This window comes from Lonchura striata, chromosome 4, assembly GCF_046129695.1.
Source record: "Lonchura striata isolate bLonStr1 chromosome 4, bLonStr1.mat, whole genome shotgun sequence".
In the NCBI taxonomy this organism is placed as follows: Eukaryota; Metazoa; Chordata; class Aves; order Passeriformes; family Estrildidae; genus Lonchura; species Lonchura striata.
The window spans coordinates 25,839,665-25,861,835 of record NC_134606.1 but is presented as its reverse complement, the minus strand read 5'-3'; the positions used below and the strand labels follow the sequence as shown (position 1 = coordinate 25,861,835).

Genomic DNA, 22,171 nt, shown 5'->3' with positions numbered 1-22,171 from the left:
TCTGAGAGATTGAACAAACTACAGCAAACTCCAGTCTATGAGTATAAACTCTAGGATATGAATACTAGAAAAAGGCTTTGACAGTCTCATTAACCCTCATGTTACAGTGGCACATTTCAGTTACATAATGCAATTTTTAAGTAGAATTGAGAATATCCAAGAAATTGCAAAGTGCAATTTGGAACACAATTTTCTGTGCCCAGCAATTAAAGATAGCTAGCTGTGCCCTGAGTAGTTGCTGGAAATTACTCCCATTGTTCATTTCCTCATCCAAAAGAACATGTTTGTGTCAGAAAATGGAGAATGGGAAATGGGCCATCAAAACTACCATCATGTAGCTTCCCTAGAACTATCACACAAATTGTACAACTGTCCACTATTTGAGAAACTTTTCATAAGAAAACTGTTAGTGCATATGTGCTCAAACATAGCACTGTTGATATTTACAATGAAGACAGAAAAGTTGAAAAGTTCTGTGTTCTAATGTGTTCCAAAATAAAATGCTATTAATGACTATGCTTGAGAGCTCTACAAGTAGCAGAAGTGTGAATCATGCCTAAACAAGACATGATTATGTACCAAATTTCAGCAATAGCATTAGGACAGTAAAGGAAACCATATCAAAGCTTTCATTTTATCTAAATATCAAGCATGTTTAAAAGCCATAATTATCACAAAAAAGGTCAGAAATGGAAACAGTTCTTCCTCAGGATTCTTCCTCCAGTCCTCAAATATCTGTTTCACAAAAAACATAGATATCTCAAGGACAATAATCAAACGGAGTATTATTTAATGTTACCAGTTGTTTTTCATGATAAAACTGGCAACTTCCATAGCCCTTGCTTTTCTTACATGCTTTTCATATTATCTTCCTAGTTTGTGAAGACATTATCTGCATTTGGTTAAATCCCCAAAACTTTAAATCAAATTGACTTTTTATCTGCCACAAAATGAAAAGCAGCAATTTTTCTTCTACTTACACCACAAAACAGAAATTGATCAGAATCTGTCTGGCTTCCAAGGGGCCTAAACCACATTAATAGAACAAAATTTAACAGTTGAACAGGAAATGCTGCAATGTAATTTCAGCAATGGGGTTTCATTCAGGTGGAGCTCTAGCTTAAAATAGTTACGGTATACTTTACCAGCTCACTGTGGCAAACCAGGATTCCAAACCAATGCTTGTGCTCAAGGGACACCAAGCAATACGAGAGGGAAGACAGCCATTACAGACGGCAATCATGTAGCTCAAACAGGCCCTTGGCCAACTAACGATAATGGATGGCTAGAACAGAAACTGACACTATTATAAACAGGTGCAAATTAGAAATAGCTGCTGAATGAGAGTGGGTATAATAGTGAAAGTATGTGCCTTCCATTTTAACTAGTCAGAATACACAACCAATCTGAGGTCTTAAGAACCACTGAAACGATTACTTTTAGCTATTTAGTTAGTAAAAAAAACCCCAGTAATTTCATTTTAAATACACAAGAACTGCCTTTTGTTTGTAAATGAGGTCAGTCAACTGTCAGCTATTTTAACCCTACCAAGGAGACTTTATGCTGATATGAAAACATAAGTGCTAGGCTAGTTTTTATAGCACTGTCATTTAAAGAGGACACAACTGTTCTGAAGTTTGCTGAGCAATTACATGTACGAAATAGTTATACAGCAAGCTCTATGCTCTCTTATGCACATGCTGCAAGTAAATTTTGAAGAAAGGCACTGCATGCTTTGCTCACATTTAAAACAAAACTTGTCAGAAAGCTTAGCCTGAGTGACTGTGTAACAAGTTACCATAAGGGAAGTTACAGTGGGTTCACAGCACAGTAACTAATCTACAGTAATTGCCCACGTGTGCACACTTATCCTGCAATAAACTCAAGACCCAATAAACTCTTTTTAAAAGCAGCATGGCAAGCCACCCTGCACACTGTTATCCAGATGTCTCCAACATGCTGCTCATCCACACCCAACCTTACCCAGCCAGTCAGGCAAGGAGCTGCACACCACTTCTCTGAAGATTTCTCCACTCTGATCACCCCTTTTGCCCTATTGTTTTTTCAATTAATTAGTAAGAAAAAACTCATTCAGATTGAACTTGAAAATTTGATGCAATCTGGCTCAAGAACAGCTAAACAGGAACACCCACAGAGTAGATTATGGAAGTCGCTGATAACTGGAGGAAATAATCAGCAGGCCTAAAGCAAAGTCTCCATGGGTCTGTGCAGAGCTCAGTACAGTGTGCAAATACAGACGTGCCCATCTGCAACCTTTGGGATCTAATCAGGAAGAAAGTTTCAGTACATTAAACATTATTCAGAAGCATACAGACAAGACAATCCAAATTCACTGAAATATATTTACTAATTTACCACATAATTTGAAGATTTTCTCATGCAAAAATGTTTAAAACTTGAAGTAAATCTGGATTTAACTAACCACAGAGGAAAAAAGCAATCAAGCAAAAATATAAACAATCCCAAAATTCACTAATACTGTATGGATGTTTTAATAGCTAATGCTGCTATGAAAAGAGCAGCGTCAAAAAGTTCCTTTGCCTGTTTGATAGTTGCACCTTCTCCTTACTTTTTCACTTCACACTTCTCTTCTGTATACTTACCTAAATGCATTTTAAAATGCATTTTAAAAGCTAAAAATAAGTTGATCAACTCTTCATGTAGATTTAAAGAAACTGGTCACATTCTAGTATCAATTTCAATCACAGTATCAAGTGCTCTGTCTTAAATTCACAGCCACTAATCTCATGTGAGCATTAAATGTAAAACAATGTCATTTTAACAGTTAAAAAAATATTTATTCTGCCATGACAAAACTGCAGACAATTTCATAATGGGGTATGAAAATGTCTGTATTACACAAAACAGAAAAGAATAGCAATAACCAGCACCCTCTACAACCTATTGTTACCCACAGCAAGGTCCTTTTGAAATCAAAAGTAAAGACAAATCTTAACTTCTATGTGTAGACAAGCAAAACACGCAAGATGAATCAATTTTTTATGAACAAACAATGATTTAAATTTAGTTTGTTTCCACAAGAGGTGTCCTCAGCAGCTAAGAGATATTTGATTTTGACAGTGTGTAATCCCATATTTTAAACAGGATTTTGGGTTAATCCATTTGAACCTCAAAGAGTTCATATGAGACTTAAATTTCATTGAATACATTCACTCTTTCAGTTGATTAAATTATTTATGAAACAGTTTAAGGGAAATCCACTTATTCACACCAACCCCTCCTACCTTCACGGGCTTGTTTGTTTTAGATTGCTCCATCAGCCCTCTGAAAATTTCAAATTTCATTAAGACCAATAACCTCCATTAATCTAATGCATAAAGGCATCTTCCCTTCATAGAAAAATAAAAGGGATTGGACTATTTAGTGTCTCAACAGTTGAATTAGAAGGTGTTTAGAAATTCCAAGAGTTTAATTCCCACTTTAATTAAGCACTTTGGAACACGAAATCATCAATCTAGCCAAACTATGTTTATCATTAGTTGCAGATTAAACTACAGCAGGAAAACACTTTTTTTTAATAACTACATACCCATATTTTGTGATATGTATGACAATTAGCAAATTTTTACAGTTGCTTTTTTTGTTTCATGCATTTCTGTCTCAGTGTCCCATGCCCAAAATTAGCTGCTAAACACTTCAGCATTATAGTTGCCAAAATATTAGTAAAGGAATGAAGACCACCTGTAAGTTTTGCTGGTTTTTGAGCACTAGAACTTGCACAGAAACATGACAGTGCCACAATAACTGGCAGCCAGACACCTGACACCAGCAAGGGCAGTGCTCAGAGAACCATTTGGCTGCCCCGTGAGTACCCAGAACTGTGTCAACAAAAACACACGCCACTGTCACCACACATGCTGTCGGGACATTCACTTTCACCTAAGAGACTCATTATGCTACCCATGATTTAGAATGAATGTACAAAACAGTAAGATCTATTGTCACTAGAATTCATGACATTTACAAATTTGGCCATCCTACCCCAGACCTGCCGTGCAAATTTACCAGATTGTACTTCCATCAAGGGCTGTAGGCCCTTGTAGATTACAAGGCAAAAAGTAAGAAATAAGAGCAGCTGCCTTGCACAGACAGACTCATCTTCTGGGAGATGATGCCTTGTGTTAATTTAGTGCTGGATGAGAATAAACCTATGCTCTCATACTTCTCCAGTGGATCAGGCTGAATGTCAGGCAAATGACTTTGCCAAAGAAGTGCACACACTGTCTCCTCCCTGAGCAACTAAAACATTGCTCATGCATGGAATCAGTCCAGCATTTCTAAAGGCGTTTCTAACTCTACAAGACATTTTTGTTTGTTTTGTAAATTTGTCTCCATGTTTGCTCCCAGAGACCTTGCTAGATGGACCCACAATCGGTTCTGCTGCAAGACAGTTTGCTTGTATTACACTTTATGTCCCTGTACACGTTTCCCTTGCATCCCTCTGTTGACATGGTGTTGACATGTTATTGACACGGTGCTCCTCCCCACTATCTGTCCTGCAGCTCTGAGGCTGCCCCTCAACAACTCTCATAGGAAACTTCAAAACGACAGCTAGAAACAGTGTGATGTCTGGAGAGAGCAAGTCTTCTTGATTCTCAGTGGAAGCTCATCCAAGTGCGATAATGACAAGGCAAACAGCCACCTGCAGATGTTTCTGCTGGAGCAGCAGGGTAAAGCAGTCCATTTATAACGAGGAACAACCTAAGGGAAACCGTGATCCTACTGCATCATTAGCAATAAATTAGAACACCTAAGGGCAACGCGTTTATGAGATGAAAAAGTGTTACCTTTGCCATCTTTACAGCTGAAAGAAATCGAGGCATAAAAGATCCCTGATACATGTCTGAAGTCTAACAGTACCTGTGGGCTAGTTCTGAACTACCCTATAAATTTCCCACAAGTTTCTCCACGGCTCCCACCGCCTGCACGCCCGAGAACGCCGATGCTGACGCTGCGGCAGCACGGGAGCCCGCTCGGTGTCCGAGCGCCCCGAGGCAGCGCTCCCGCCGCGGCCCAGCAGAGCCGCGGCCTCCGGGGAGCTCCAACGCCGTGCGCAGAAAGCGAAACACCCTTCCCCGGCAGGCTTCGCTACGCCTCGCACAGCTCGTTAAGCCCTTCACCCAGCGCAGAGGGCGAGGCTGCCGCCGCACACAAAGCCCCGAGACCCCCTCCGACATCAGGCACAAGCCTGGAATCAGCCCCTTCCCCCCGGGCACGGCGGGGGCAGGGGGACGCGGAGCCCTGCCCGCCTCCTCACCGACCGCCCCCGCCCCATCCCCACCCCGGCCGCCTCCTCACCAGCCGGTCTCGTCCTCATCGCAGCCGGCCAGCCGCTCCAGCTCCTCCGGCCTGAGCACCGCCGCGTCGTCCAGCAGGCCGTTGCCGCCGCTGCCGCCATCGCCGCCGCCGGGCTCCTCGGGCAGCGAACGCCGGGCGGCGGCCCTGGGGCTGAGACAGCGGCCGTCGGGCGACGGGGAGGCGGCGGGCGGCGGCGAGGAGGGCCCGGCGCTCGGCAGGCGCTTGGGGCTGGCGGGGGCGGCGGGCAGGGCGCCGTGGCGGCTGCGAAGCTGTTCGTTCTGCTTCTCGAGCTTCTTCACCAGCTCCTGAAGCTTCCGCACCTCCGCGTCCGCGTTCACGCCCGAGCCCACATCCTCCATGGCGGCCGGCGGCGGCTGCGCGGGGAGAGGCGGCCGCGCCGCCCCGTCTACGCGGCCGGGCGGCCGGCGGCGGGGCGGGCCGGGGCGGGGCGGGGCGCAGGACGCACATCCGCCGCCGCCATGGCACCGCCTGCCGCGCTGCCGCCGGAACCGCCGGGCCTCGCCCCGCCTTCTGCCCGGGCCGCGCTGCGCAGGACGGAGGGGCACGGCACGGCACGGCACGGCACGGCACGGCACGGCACGGCACGGCACGGCGTGCCATGGCCGGCCATGGCCGAGCATGGCGCGGCTCGCGGCCCCGGCAGCGGGAGGCCGTGACTCGGCCCCGCCTGGGGCCGGCCGAGGGGCCCTTGCGGTGGGCTCCCTCCTGAGGGAGCGGCGCGGCCGGGCTGGCCTGGCCTCCCGTGTCTTGGGCATCACAGGTCCCAGGCAGGAGTTGTAGGGAAAGCCCGGAATACCTTCCAAAACCGTTCAGAAGCTCTAAAGAATACAAGGCGTGCTCATGGTCCAAAGCGTAGGTGATAGTGTTGGCCCTATTGTGCATGACGGATGTGTGAACCAAACATCCTTTGAGTCTACGTGTATAAATACATGCATATTCATTTAAAGGTTGTGGCGATTTTGCCTTCCATAGCAAAACTTACACCTTACACTTAATTCCTTTAAGTGTAAGGAATTAGTGGGGCTTGGGGATTTGTCGCAGAATCACAGGGTGGATAATGTTGGAAGGGACCACAGTTGTTGATCTGGTCCAACCTCCCTGCTCAAGCGGGGTCATTCTAGAGCTCAGGGCATACAATTGTGTTCACTGTGCAATGTGTTCCAGTAAAGAAGTTTTTCATATTCAGGTGGGACTTCCTGTGCATTGCTTTCTGCCCATTGCCTCCTGTCCTATTTCTTGGGATGTTTTATGTCTTGTGACAAGTTGTCTCCAAATTTCATTGGCTGGATTGTGGGGATGCTGTTTGTTCCCTGGTCCACTGAAGACAGTGTCCTTAGTGCCATCCTTTCACAATTTTTTTCCTCTTGTTATGTTCCATCTACTCGCCAGCTTCATTTTGGAGCCTGCTATAGCTGAGGAGAGGAAGAACACCAGCAAGTGGGCCAGAGAATAGCTGGAGTCTGCAGGGGATGATACCACTGTGAGCAGTTTTTACCAGGCTCAAGGAAGGGAAGAAGGAAAATAAAGACTGGGTTGCTCAGACCTGCAGGATGTGCTGAGAAGTTGCAAAGTTTAGGGGCATCTAATGGTACACAATCTGGGTTGTGTTAGGTATAGTGCATGGACTCTTGGCATGTTTAGACTGCCAGGCATGAGTTTACAGCATCCTTACAAGACTGGGTCACTTCCTTGCCTTACACAACACTCTCCCCTTATACATTGAAAGATTACATTCTCTGTATGTACAACATTATTTGAGGGTTTATTCTGGGGTGGTTTTGCATTGTTACTGTTAGCTTCTCACCAGAATCCAGGCCTTTGATCCATATATGGAATTTATGTCATTGTTTTCCCAAAACAATTATCACCTTAAGTGTTTAACTGTATCAAAAGACACCAGGGCTGGTATCTTTCAACAAAGCAATTTAATCACTCTTATGGTAATGTCTTTGTTATCTGAAAGTGAAACAAACTTTTATCAGTAGCAGATTTTGCTACAGATTTTGTATAATTCTCACAGCTATAAAACTACTAAGCACTTTTGGCCCATGAGCTGAGACCTTTGGCACTCTGCTCACTGACACCACGTTAATGACTATCATAACTCCTTAGAGATTGGTCTGTAAGTCAGTTTGTAAATCCAGCTTGTTCTTTATGTCTGTATGATATGGTACAAAGTCAAGTGCCTTAAGGGAATACAGATATATTCTGTGAGAACAGTTACTTATCAACAGAATTTACAATCCTCCAAAAGGCCAGGGAAACTATTATATAAAGGTTTTTTACATTAAGGTTCTTCCAGGACTCTGACACTTACAGTGACACTGCTGACGATTCAGTGGTTAGTGGGTCTTAAACTATGCAGGGAAGTTTATTCCAAATTAGAACATCTATATCAGGACCACACAATATAACTTCTTTATTCTTCTATAACAACCCTCAGGCCAAACATCAGTGGCACAAGAAACCCTCAGTCACTTCAATTAATCATGCTTTTATGGTAACAACAGGAGGAGTTTAATCCTTTCTATAGTGCAACTACTGGGATCAGGATGGGACTGGTGGCTCGATCTGGAAGTGTGACAGAGTGAAGTGGGGCTGTGACAAAGGGCTCTGCCAGGAGATGTAGACAGGCAGTGCAGTGGAGAGCCAGGACCACAGAGACGCAGGCTCCTGGGAGCTGCTGCCAACACTGCAGCTGTTCCTGGTGATTCTGTCATGTTTAGGGGTCTCCTCTGTTAAGTAATGGGGCAGCTCTGAGAACTCTTTAGTTATCAGTGCACTGCCTGCATCCTGCTCTACTCCTCTCCCTCCTCATCTCCTCTACTTCCTTCTCCCTTCCTCTTCTCCCAGTTCATTTAATGGTCTGTTTGTCCCCCAGATTTCTTACTCCAACCTTCTGTCCCCTGCTGACACCATTACTTTGCTGTCAGCAGCTGTAGCAATTTTTTCTCCTCACAAGACCCACTCCCTGCAGGTGTGTACAGACAAAGGGGGAGGAAAGTGAGAAAAAAGTAGCAGAAAAAAGTTTCAGAACTGCTGAATTATCTGCTATTTTTACAAAGAGTACGAGAAGTAGAAATGAATGGAGTCACTGCTTAATAGTCACCATAGACTGTGCTTTGAATAGCAGCAATCATGATTTCGCTTTCTCATTCATTCTTGTGCTGTGAGTACCCTTCTCATGTGCTGGGAACTGAAGAGCAGCAAGTCTTGGTCCATAAGCTTCCTATGAAATATCAGGTCAATAATAGGCTTCCACGACTTTCTTGTTGCTCAGATTCCAGGCTTGCACTGGCCAGATGTGAGACCACACCCAAGCAGAGGCCCCTGGGTGACTATACAGAAATAGTAATAATTGATGCTAATGCCACAAAAATGAAACCTTTCCACTGCATCACAAGAGCAAGAGAAATTCCTCTGTGTGTGAAATTAGATCTGTTGCAGATTTTTTTGTGAACAGCTGCGATTGCACCCACACTGTGTTTTTCCTTTTCACTGAGAAGGAGGAAAAAAGCAGTCTTTCCACAGTACTATTTTCCAGATCTCAGGACATGCATGGGTGCTTGTCTTGCCTGACTTGGGGCAGGTTCTAAACTCACGAGATGAAAGGAAATGAGGAGCAGTCTCTCCAAAGGAAAGGAAGTCTGTGCAAGGCTGTCATGTCACTCAAATAATTCAACACACCTTTTCTGATGAGTGGCTCCTAGAAGAAGGCCACCAGGAGCCTTGTTTTGCTGACCTTTGAGCTCCCTAGCATGGACAGCCCTATGGCTGGTTCTCACAGCAGTGATCTGCTGAATATTTTTCTTTACATCTGTCAAAACTGTTAGAATCTGACTTTGAAATCTTGATTTCACTTGTCACCTGGGAGGACAATCCCTCAGGGGGAATACTACATGAAGATGGGCAGATGCATGGTGGGAAGTTAACATTTGTTGTAAATATTTAACTTGATGCCTGGAAAACCGGACTGGTTTTTAAGCAGCTTTTTTTATTCTCCTGCAGAAGGCTTGTTGCCTGCCAGCCTTCTCAAAGGAGGTGTTCAACAGGCCCACACATGTTTGTGTTAGGCAGTGTTTAGCTAAACCTTTGACAAAATATAAAGTATTGTTTATCATTATAATATATGGCATGTGCAGACAATGAATACTGAGTGGAAGAAGCATGTTCCTGTCATAATATGTTCCTTTCAAAATTAAAGTCAGAACTATTACTCTGGTTCTACTAAAAGAACCAACATTGTAACTTCAGTTATTTTTAAATATACCTCTGAGTATATCAGGCTCTTCAGTGGTGAGACGACAAGTTTAGCCCTTTGGATTGGTGTTTGAAAACTAAAAAATGCAGTCATTGTCTCTGCACACATCTTCAGGACCCATCCCCTAAAAGCTTTAAACAGCAGTGAGGTGTGCATAAATACACTTTAAAAGTCTTTATAAAAATTTTTACAAAGTGTTTTCTGCTGATTGTGTAATGGATGATAGATCCACAATCAGTACATTGGTCTCCTTACCAAGTTACAAGCCTGCCTGAAGGGCAGGCAAAATTCCAGCCAGATTCTGCTACTGAAAGTACATTTATTTTTGGTGTCATCAAGTAGAAAATGTAGCTCTTTGGCATGAATTTATATGCCAGATATTTTTCTGTGCAGAAAAAAAAGGTGTTAACATTTTGACCACAACCATCTTTAGACATGTATTTTGTGCTCTGGAGCCAAAGGAATTCTAAAGTACTGGACAATCAGATTCCTAAAGAGGCTGATAATCATGGCATACCATGTGGCTAGGAAATGTATGTACTTCAAACTTTTTTATAATCATGGTACTAATGATCATTTTCAAGTATTATCATCACAGTTAAGCATTGTAATAAATACTTCATTTCAGAAAATTGCAGAGTGGCTGAGGTTGGAAGGGACCTGGAGGTCATCTGGTTCAAGCCTCCTGCTCAAGCAAAGGCACCTGTTTGACCGTGTCCAGATGGCTTTTGACTACATCTAAGCATGGAGACTCCAGAACTTTGCTGGGCATCCTGTGCCAGTGCACAGTCACTCTCAGAGTGAAAAAATGTTTCCTGATGTTCAGATGGAGCCCCTGTGTTTCAGTTTGTGCCCAATGCCTCTGGCCCTGTCACTGGAGATAGGCTCTCTCCCTCCTCTTGGTACATTCCCTTCAGGCATTTATATTCACTAGTAAGAGCCACACTCCCTACCTTTTCTTTTCTGCAATAAATAGTCTAAGCTGTCAGTCTTTCTTGGTTTAGAGGAAGGCTCCAGTCCCTTCATTTTTGCAGCCCTTTGCCATACTATCTGCAGTGTCTTGGTTCCCTTGTACTGGGGACCCCAGAACTGGACACAGGACTCTGGATGTGGCTTTCTGAGTAAGGAGGGAATAGTCATCCCTCAGCCTACTGGCAACACTGTGTCTGAATCAGACCAGGGACCACTCACCTTCTTCACAGCAAGGAATTGTTGCTGGCTCATCTCCAGCTTGGTGTCCACCAGGACCCCCAGTCCCTTTTCTGCCAAGCTGCTTTCCAGCTGGGTGGCCCTCAGCAGATACTGGTGCAGGGGGTCCTTCCCAGCTGCAGGACTTTGCATTTCTCCTGGATGAAGCTCATAAAGTTCTCCAGCCAGCTGAGGACCTTCTGGATGGCAGCATGACGCTCTGGTGTATCTATCAGCTGCTCCTCCCAGGGTGGTGTCATCAGTAAACCTGCTGAGGGTACTCCCACCCCCATCACCCAGGTCATTAATGAAGACATTGAACAGGGCTGGATCCAGCTCTGAGCAGTAGTGTACAATATTAGGCACTGACCCCCAGTTAGACTTTGTGCTACTGACCACTACCTTTTGGGCCTGGATCATTGCAGACACTGTTCCGCCCTGCTCTGCCCAGTGGATTTAGGGGAAGGTTGTTTGATTCACTCTGCGTGATGTACGGGAGAAACAACAAAAGTATCTGCAAGTTCAACAACAAACAAGCTTATTAACGTAGAGGAAGGACCTTGGCAAATCTTAAAACAACATCCAGACAAAGTAAGGCACATAAAATTTAAATGAGTAAGCTTACGCTTATCCAAATTGAAATAATTCAGACAGAACAAGGTACTTTCTAAGGCATTGAGTGGAATTTTTTAGTCTGGCATGCAACATATTTTGAAAAGAAGTAAGGGGAGAGAGAAAAAAAGAAAAGAAAGAAAGAAAAAAGAAGGGAAGGAAAGAAAGAAAAAAGAAGGGAAGGGAAGGGAAGGGAAGGGAAGGGAAGGGAAGGGAAGGGAAGGGAAGGGAAGGGAAGGGAAGGGAAGGGAAGGGAAGGGAAGGGAAGGGAAGGGAAGGGAAGGGAAGGGAAGGGAAGGGAAGGGAAGGGAAGGGAAGAAGAAAAATAAAAAGAAAAGAAAAAGAATAAAAGAAAAAAAAAGAAGGAAGAGAGAAGGAAGGAAGGAAGGAAGGAAGGAAGGAAGGAAGGAAGGAAGGAAGGAAGGAAGGAAGGAAGGAAGGAAGGAAGAAAGAAAGAAAGAAAGAAAGAAAGAAAGAAAGAAAGAAAGAAAGAAAGAAAGAGGCAAATTCAGTTTTATCATGGAGTTGACCACCAGTATTTCATGTTTATCAATGGAAATAACTTATGGGAATAACTTAGTTGCTCTTTAAAAAACTGCTGAGTTCAACATACTTAAAATGCTGGGGTGACATTGAAATTGAATTGACATTGTGGTGACTCAGGACATTAGGAAAAGATTTTCTGTTGTCAAGAAGATTCATGATTTATGTTCAGTTGCGAATGCAGTGATTTTAATCACTTGGGTAACAGTGAGTGAAACCTTGCATGTCTCCACCCATATGAAGCAACCTTCTGTTCTATAATTAAAAAAAAAAAAGTTTCTAAATTTGCTGAGAACTCTCCCAATATGGCCTTATTAACAGGCCAATGGTGGAAGGAAAAAGACTTAATTGCACTCAAGAAATATTTAAAACAGTTTCCCCTCTGCTCTTTTTTTTTTAGCATGAAAAAGATCCAAATCTTCAGAATGAAAAGTAATTGGAAAATCAGTAATTTTTGAATGTTCTGAAAGTTTGAAAGTTGCATATTGGAAAAGCTAGTATGTTTTAAATGTCTTTTTGCTTAGATTTGTTACTGAGAGGGTATTCACATTGCATAGACAAAACTTTGCAATTAAATTAGGTTTATGCTAGATTTATTAATGGCTTGTATTTAACAAAACTCTGCTTCTGTCTGAAGACAGTAAGCGAAAAAGTAATTAAGATTTGCAATCAAGAAAGAAAGATGTGTGACCACGAATAACCAAAATACTGCATACAAACAAAAGAATTACCAAAGAAGCCTGGATCTACGTTGGTACTTGAGCCCGGAGAGAAAACGAGAATATATTATTTGAGATATGGCATATCGCTGTATAATGCAACCTCTGATCTTTTTTTTTTTTTTCCTTGTTCTCTTTTGAAAAAGCTTTTCGCTGTTTTGCACAGTATCGAAGGTATCCATCGCCATCTAGCGACACACGCTGTGCCTGAGTCTCGGCAATCACCAGAGCGCTCCCAGGGAGAAGATGGTGCAGCAGGACTCTCGCCAGCCTCTTCAGAGGTCTTGCGGTCAAGAGACCTCCGTCATGGCTCTGGTGGCTCAGGGCTCACTGGGTCAGAGAAGGTACAAATATGTGTGGAGAGCTCCTAGTGGGACAGCTCTTGCCATGCCTGTGCAGTGGGGAGGTAGCACAGTGTGTGTGTGCTCTGCCTCTGCGCTGACATTTTCCTGCCCGTGTTTTGGGAGCACTTGGAGAGGACACCCTGCATATTCCACAGTGGAAGAAGTTCCCTGTATTTGGAGGACGCCATGAAGTAAATCCTATGGTGTAATCGGTCCCAACACGTACTGATCTTTTCTTCAAGACCAGTATTATTTAATGCAGTGTCATGATGGTTTTCTTTTGGATTCTTGTATGGTAATTTTTTAATATATTGCATGAGGTCCGATTTTACCCAAAAGTGGTAAAATAACAAATAATTCATAGGACTGAGTAAAACATTCCCACTGTAGTCTCCTGCTGCTCAAATAAACGAGCTAACCTCAATGAGGAGCTGAGTTAGTCACTGTGCCCTCTGTCAGCAAGGACAAAAACAAAAGGAAAGGCCCTGCAGGGAAACCAGAAGAAAATTTAAATTCATTTGTTTCCCAAGGCATGTTTTTCAGGGCCTAATTAAGTGCATACCTTTTTGCTGAAGTCCACAAGAAGAACTATCATTAGATTTCCCACTCCAAGAATATTACAGGGTTTGTGAATTAGAAGCAAATTTGGAAAAAATTGTTTAGAAATCACATTGGAATACAAGATCAGGCTGCCCAGGAAGGGGGGCAGGAGACCCCTTGGAAGGGCTTGCAGGCAAATGTCCCTCTCATAGTGATTGTCAGCAAAGTCAAAGGAAAATAATCTGGTCTTGATATGACAGGTTACTCACTGTAAGTCAGTAGTCTTGACACAGAGATTCAGCTGCCCAGTTGCAGGTGGATCTTGATAAACAATTTGATGTAAAAAAATCAGGACAAATGTATTCCAGTATTTCACTACTGAATTATTTGCTTCCCTTCTAATATTATCACAACAGTCACCAAGTAGACTGGAATATTTTTCTTTTTCAGTAATGACTGCAACAGCAAGATCATCCTTTAAAGTATACAGTATAGCTAATTTTACTTATTTTCCTGTGGGTTTACTTTATTTTACAGACATTTTAGAGACTACTAAACATTAGAAAAACCAGCCTGATAAAATAGTCTGTGTCATTATTCATGCTCCTGCATGTATAATGTATTTGTCTTTCTTCTGATTCTGTTATTATCCCCTTTAGATTTTAAGATCTTTGTTTGGAACAGTTATCCAACTTCTGTTTTTTAAGTTTTTCTCTAGTACACCTTATAGAACTACTCAAGTGGAAGTCAAGCTCTGCAGAATATAACCAGCTGAAATATTAATTTAAAAATATTGGTGCTACTCATCTGATTTGAAGCCAAAATGGCTCAGTCAGATAACTGTGGAAGGCAACTGGAATTCCTTTAAGCCTAAGTATTCCAGAAATTATTTTCAGCATGTATCCCAAAGGGAAAAAAATATGGAAATAGCTCCATTCACAAATAACTGCGAAATCCTGAACTTTACAAGGTAAAGAGTGAGTGTACAAGGAACAGAAAATGAAAAAATGTTCTACCAGACATGTGAAAATGTCAAGAGTCAAGCTTAGGAAGAGGCTGCAAAAGAAATTTAAGCAAATAGTAAAAGGTACCTTGGCCATATAAACAACAAAAAAGGAGTGGATGTCTTATAAATCATGGATGTGGTTGCAATTAAAGGTAATTAAGGTCCCACCCCAAACTACCTGATTATTTGGCTCAGCATGAGTAATGATAATACTGAGGTACACAGAGCTAAACCCAAAGATGTTCATGAGAATGGGTGTGGAAAGAAATTGTGTGTGAGGTGAATATGAAGGGCAAAGAGCCTGCCTGTCAAGTAGGCCCAGTAGCAGAGATAGTAAATCCAGCAGTAAAGTTTTTACTAAAACAGACAATAATACCATATTATTAAAAGACTAAAAATTGAAAAAGCAGTATTTAAGGAAAAAAGGGATGTACAAAATTGCATTATGATGATTTCAGTTGTCTGCAAGGACTCAACATTTTGTGAAAGAAACAGCAGATAAGAAAAAAAAACCAGATATGAAAGCAGATAAAAATTGGAGACATAATTACCAAAGATAGATTGTGAAAAACCAATTTGTATTTTTCATTGCTAAAATACACAATGTTTTTAGAAAATCAAATTGCAATAAAACAAGTCCATATAGATTTCAGTAAACTTACTGACATGGTGTTATATGGAGATCAGTGTGATGATGTAGGAAAATCAGAGGAAAGAAATCAGCCAAAGAGCAACAGCAATTACTGTACTTCAAGGAAACTGCCCTGGCTATAGGGGATGATATTATGGATTAAGGACTGACTGCATTTGTTATTTCTCTTAATGGTTATGTCCAAAGAAAAGAAATAATTAATGAAATAAACTTGTGACCAAAAGAAAATATCTGAACTGAAATGCCATAAAACAAAAATCTTAATTAACATAAGTCTAAATCAACAAGGCAAGGTACCTAAAAGACTAGGAGGAATTTCTTCAGTAACTACAGGTTTAGCAGCTGCTGAATAAAAATGAAGAGAAATGCCTGGCTCAAAACACTTTTGAAACTGTTTAAGCTGAGACCTTATGGAGATTACTCAGAACATGTCACAGTGAAGAAAGATTAAAATACACTCTGAGAAGTTTAGGAGAGAGAACCTTAAAATGGCCAATGAAGTAGTGATACTTTAAGTATAGGTTAGGAGGTGTCTTGTTTGGCTCAACCAAATGAAACCAGATGCAGTTTTAGAGAGCAACAAGGGTAAACACTGGGGAGGAAGAACTATACAAGTCAAAGAACAGTGCCCCATGAACATGTTTTCCAGCTTCCTCCACATTCAAATTGCAGTTCTACACAATCTGAACATTCCCAGTGCAAACAATACATTAATAAGACATTAATAAGCCATACGGTGATGGTTTACTATAACCAAAACTTGATTTTCTACTCCCTATTTATTTCTATTATCAGTGGGAATTAAAAGCTTGTAGAATCGGGATGCATCAGATGCCTTTGTAATTCAGGTAAGTTGCAAAATCACAAGATTTAGTGTTGGGTTTTGTTAATGCATGTTATAATTTTGAGAGTCAGTACACATACCCTGTTGCAAGTGTTCACTGACATGTATTTCTCTGTATATATATACATTTTTTTTTTACTTCAATTAAAATGTTAAGCTGAGGTATTAGAATATGATAAGTAAAATAGCAATAGAAATATTCTTCTTTGATGCCAGGTAGATTATAAAATTTTTAATACTTTTAAGCAAATATATTTCTCTTCCAAAATTAGAAAGGAGAAATAATATCTGAGCATGTAGATACCATCACAGAAAATCTGTTTTTTGAGGGTTTGACAATAATAAACACAGCAGAAGATGTACATTTTATTAGAAGTTACCTTATGTATGTATCCTTCTCTGTGAAACTCCCTGGCTCCTTGCAGTATTGTACTTTGTACGCATGCAGTTTAACTGATTTTATCATTTTCATCTTGAAACAATCTCTGGAGTGAGCTGTAACCTTCTAAATGCCTTTGTTGCTGGGTGGAAAGGCTGAGTCACTCGTCATGAGGGATTGATGGAGGACGCAAAATCAAAAGAATATATGGAATAGATTCAGCTCAAGTGTGGCTGAAGTCAGTGGTGCTCTAGGGCTAAATATGACCAACATTTAGGCTTTCTCCAGGAGAAGAGCTGTCTTGGGCTAAGGCATCTTGCCCCCATCACAATCAAAACTGCACATTAGGACACAGTAGGATGCTGGTGTCTGGTTCAATAAGACATATTTTGCACTTCTTTATTAACGGGTCTGAACCTGTTCCACTGCTGCACAATTCTTTAAGTACTGAAAGCCCTACATAAAAGCTAAGCTGTATTCAGACCTCAGAGGATGTGCCAAAATGACAAAAGTCGACCCTTAGTGGAAAGTTCAGAGTAGAGGGAAAATTCAAAGGACTCTTATTTTTATCTGAGAATGTAGCAGTTTGTCTCAATTTCCCAGCTCAAACAATGTGTCAGGCTGGTGAGAGTGAGATGTTTTCTATGGGCTCAGTTCCTGGTATTGTTTGCAAGCCAAATGTGAGGGTAGATAGCAATGTGTCAGCCCACTCATAGTCATGGCACAGGCATCTCCTACTAGTGACAGGCCTGCGTATTAGAACAAAAAAACACATGAAGCAAGAGGCTTAAAGACTTCTTCCTTTCTCATAAGCATTTTGGCAAGAAAATTTTGAGAAAAACATTAAGGTTTGTCCAAGAAATCAAATTATTATTTAAAAAAAAATAAAAAAGCTTTTAGTGCTCTTGACAATTGATTTTTTTTCCCCCTAAGAAATAAGTGATAGCTAAATAGTTCTCTGAAAATATTTGATTTATGACAAAGTCCAATGAAGCATAGACGGGTACTGATTTGGGAAGACTAGGGTTATGGTGTGTTCATATAGCCATATTTCAAAGTGATGAACCATATTGCATTATTTAAACTTGTCTTTCATTAGATATATAACAAATAGTATGTGTGCAACCATGCACATGTGTATCTCTGTGTTTATACATGCACATACATACACACATTGACCTCTTAAACACCATATTTGCAGACCATGTTGGACTTGAAAAACTGTTAGAATGTTGGACTGCAGCTTCAGGAGGTTGCAAGGAAACAGCAATGAAGTATGAAGTAGAAATTCCCTTTTTATGTCACTTGAGGGTCCCCAAATCTCTCTATACTTCAGTATTAAGATCTTTTAGGAGCAATGAAGGCAATTTTTTCAGCAAGACTGTAGCTTTGGACATGACATTGCAAAAGATGCATTTGTCTTCACTCAGCTTTGCTCACAGCAATACACATTCACAGGGGTTGAATTGGCAAAAAAAAATTATATTTTATGTCCCTACTTTATTTAAGTAGTAAATATAACTTGAAAAGTTATCATCAGTTAAATAAACTTTTTAACATGAAATTGTGAATTCTTTAATAACAAAACAAATGTTACTTGCTGCAACTCTTTTGAAAGTTTGTAACATTATTGTCTGTCAATGAGGGCTAGAAAATGGGTTTTAGAGTGAGTGTAGGATATCAAATTCACTCTAAAATAATTATGTATGTGATTATCACTGTGGATTTACTCTGAATTGTCATTACTGGGATGCAAGCCTGATAAGGACAGAAATTAAAGTCATGTGGCAAAATGCTTGGACTGATGGCTGCTGCCGTACTGATTCCATTTGTTGAGATCATCAAGTTCAATCTTTTTCTGATCCTTACCTTGTCAACTAGACTATGGCATCAAAAGCCACAAACAGTAATTTCTTTAATGCCTCCAGGGATGGTGACTCCACCTCCTACATGGACAATCTATTCCAATAACTGGCCACCCTTTCAGTGACAAAATTCCTCCTAATGTCCAGCCTGAACCTCCTCTGGCATAACTTGAGGCTATGTCCTCTCATCCTGACACTTGCTGCCTGGGAGAAAAGACCAATCCCTACCCAACAACAACCTCCTTCCAGGTAGTTGTAGAGAGCACTAAGGTCCATTCTAAGCCTCCTTTTCTCCAGGCTAAACACCACCTTATAGGAATTTTGCTCCAGACCCTTCACCAGCATTGCCCTTCTCTGGACTCACTGCAGCACCTCAATGTCCATCTTGTAGTGAGGAGCCTGAACTGGACACAGGATTTGAGGTGCAGCCTCATTAGTGCCGAGTACAAGGGGACAATCACTGTCCTGATCCTGCTGATACAGGCCAGGGTGCCATTAGCCTTCTTGGCCACCTGGGCACTCACTGGCTCATGTTCAGCCACTGCTGACAAGCACCACCAGGTCCTTTTCTGCTGGGCAGCTTTCCAGCCACTCTTCTCCCAGCCTGCAGGGGGTTGTTGTGACCCAGGTGCCGTACCCACCACTTGGCCTTGTTGAACCTCACACCACTGGTCTTAGCCTGGTGATCCAGCCTGTCCAGATCCCTCTGCAGAGCCTCCCTGCCCTTCAGCACATCAACTGCCACCTAGTTTTGTGTCATCAGTGAGTTTGCTGAGGGTGCACTTGATTCCCTCATCCAGATTACTGATAAAGATATGGAACAGAACTGGGCCCAATACTGAGCCCTGGCAAATACCACTAAGGACTGCCACTAGCTGATGTAACACCATTCACGGTCTGGGTCCAGCTGTCCATACAGCTTTTGACTCTGCAGAGGGTACACCCATCCAAGCTGTCAGCTGCCTACTTTTCCCGGAGGATGCTGTGGGATACAGTACCAAAGGCTTTGCTGAAGTCCAGGCAGATTACATCCACAGCCCTTCTCACCCACCTGGTGGGTCACCTGGTCATAAAAGGGAGATCAGGTTGGCCAGACAGAATCTGCCCTTCCTAAACCTGTGCTGGCTGGGCCTGGTCCCCTGGTTGTCCTGTATGTGTCTTGTGATCGCACTCAACATGATCTGTTCCATAATCCCATTGGGCAAGAACCTTTCCCTAGGGTGGCATTTGTCTATAACAGACACATTTTACCAGAATAACACAGTTGATAGTACTCTGCACCAGTGTCCCAACCTGTTGCTATGTTGATATGATGGTTTTGCTTCTTGACACAATGTACGTCTCCTCAAAACTGTGGCACAGCTAGGATACATGCTCACATTTACTGCAACAAAACACAACCCAGTAGCTGGCACTGAACTGGCATACACCTTCAAGACAACAATATTTACTGCAAGAAAGAGTATTTTATGGTAGGTCTCTATTACACTCCACAGTTTAGTTACTTTCAGTGACAGAATGCAATTATCACTCCCAAAATCTCTGGGTCAAAGCTATGGAAAAATGAAAACCAGCACATTTGCTGATAGGGGAAATGAAGAATAACTGCAATTTTTCTCTCATTCAAAGGGTTCCCTCTTAAGAGTATTATCTCTGCCCACAGCAACTGAGGGAAAAGAAATAAACAAAGAAAATGCTTGGTGACCAAATTGACAGAATCCTCTGAGAAATGTAGGGACAAAGAGCACTTGACAGGCATGTAAAGGAAAAAGAGCCCCTCTGTGATCAAGGGACTGGTAGAGATGCCTCTCTCTGTCTAAAAAATATTACAGAGTGGCTTTTTGAACTCAAGAGCACACCCAAAAGAACAACACTGTCTTCAAAGAGAGAATGGGCATGAACCATGAGATGATGAAGCATCAATAGGTGAAAAACTGCTGGAAAAGGTGGTCTATTAAAGTTGCCATCCAGCTTGTGTATGTCTTTCTCTCTTTGGTACTTCACACAACATGTGGGCCTGAAATTTCAGAAATCTCAGTCTTTCCCAAGGTGGAGACTTCCTCCTCAAGACTTTGCTACAAGGACTCTTCACCACTACTTCTTCCTTAGTAGTAGAGCAAAATCCTGAGAAGCAGTGTCATCCTGTAGTTGCTTTGATTCCACTGTCCTGATGATGTTCTTTTTCTGCCATTGTGGTAGAAAAACTCAGGAAGGGAACTGAGAACTGCAAACTCCATAAAGTTTGCAAGAAAGTTTGTGATCGACATGTCCACCGCAAATGCTCTGTCAGTTGGCAGATCAACATCAAAGCAGTTAACTCCTGATCAATAGTTGTAAGAAGAACAACTTCAGCATGGCAATGGCCACATGCTTTGAACCACAGAGATGTGCCTTGCTATCCCTTTGCTTCTGCTACAGCTCTGGAGTGAAGCCTCAGGGGTAATGTACCTGCTGCTGGTTAAGTCATAGTGTAGCATAACACATAATCTAGTTCTCTGCTAGATGCTACTTCTTTCTAGAGCTCAAAAAGGGCACCATATGGGGCAAAGCTATTTCAAGTTCCTCCTTTAAGCAACTGTTCGGTTTTATTGCCCTTTCCCTATGCCACAGCAGCAGAGGGGGTGTGACCACATCAGTGGCAGTGGGTAAAGATGTCTGAATGGATGCCTGAGTGTGTGCTACCACAAATGTGTGGATATGGAGGGAAGCGGGAGTGGTGACATGGGCTGGTGGTACTAGTCATCATAAAGTGGCTGCAAGGAGACTCCCCATGTATTTAAAACAGAGCCCCCCCCCCCCCCCCCCCCCCCCCAGCATTCTGCCCTGTGATTCCCAGGTCTCAGCAGTAGTATAACAGGCATGGGAGACATGGCCACAGTGCCAAAGAAAGTTGGAGGAAATCCCTCAACTGAAAACAAAGGCTCTGTAAGTAATTTCCTCTGAGCTGAACTGAAAGACATCTGTGTTAATACAGCTATTACACACTAATCACAACAAAATGATTCTTTTGCAAACACCATAGACCTTGCTTGCTTTCCTCTAGGCTGGCTGAAATGTATGTGAGAGATGTATTTCCACTGAACTTTACACGATTTTTTTCTTTCAATGTGGTTTTGCAGTGACAGTTTCTGTCGGTCAGACTGGGCTAAGAGAAGGAAAGAAGGTAAGGAGCCTACGTGCCATTTCAGTACAGACCCTGAACTCTGAAGTTCAACACAGGCACCTGAGGGGTGCAAAAAGCCACTTCAGTTATTCTGGCTGTAGGTTTGGGGTGACTGTTGAGCACGGTTAATTACGAAGGAAGGCACTGTAACCCTGGGGGTCACTGGGACATGAGCAGATCTGCGATGGGCATTGAAAAGGAGCAGCCTCAGGGTGCACAGCCCGCTCGGGATGGGGGAATGCTGTGCCCACCGCCACAGCACGGCCCAGCCCGGAGCCCTGAGAGCACTCGTTCTCACGTGGTTTGCTGAGAGAAATGCTGTAGTCAAAGCACAGCTGTCACACAGTTTACAGCCAGCTGGGGCCAAGAGCCTAGATTTTGAGGGAGAGTTTGCAACCTGCTCCGAGTTATGTAATTTGCCTTTTTCTTGTACTTCTCGGACAGGATTCCAGGCAGGTCCCGACGGATCTAGTGGGTGTGAGACAGCTCAGTTCAGCTTTCGCAGTGCCGCATCCGCCCCAAGCGCGGAGGGCGCCCAGACAAGCGCGGCCGCCCCGCGCAGCGCTTGCCCCCGCTGCTTCCTCCGCGGGGAGCCAAGCTCGGCGGGAGAAGGAGGAGGAGGAGGTGGTGGTGGTGCCTTCCCGGGCCGGAGCGAGGCAGTGCGGTGCCTCTCTCCCTTGGTGCCTCTCTCCCT

General features: G+C 42.8%; 1 protein-coding gene across 4 annotated transcripts in view; it reads right to left on the bottom strand.

Annotated features, from left to right (window-relative positions):
• Positions 1 to 5,714, bottom strand: part of SLAIN2 (SLAIN motif family member 2) — a 33,968-nt gene extending 28,254 nt beyond the window's left edge. For all 4 annotated transcript variants that reach the window (XM_021526478.3, XM_021526560.3, XM_021526871.2 and 1 more), the window contains exon 1: positions 5,341 to 5,714. In XM_021526478.3, the coding sequence (XP_021382153.1) occupies positions 5,341 to 5,699 (359 nt within the window). In that variant the 5' untranslated portion in view covers positions 5,700 to 5,714. The remainder of the gene's footprint in view (positions 1 to 5,340) is intronic.
• Positions 5,715 to 22,171: the final 16,457 nt, after the last annotated feature.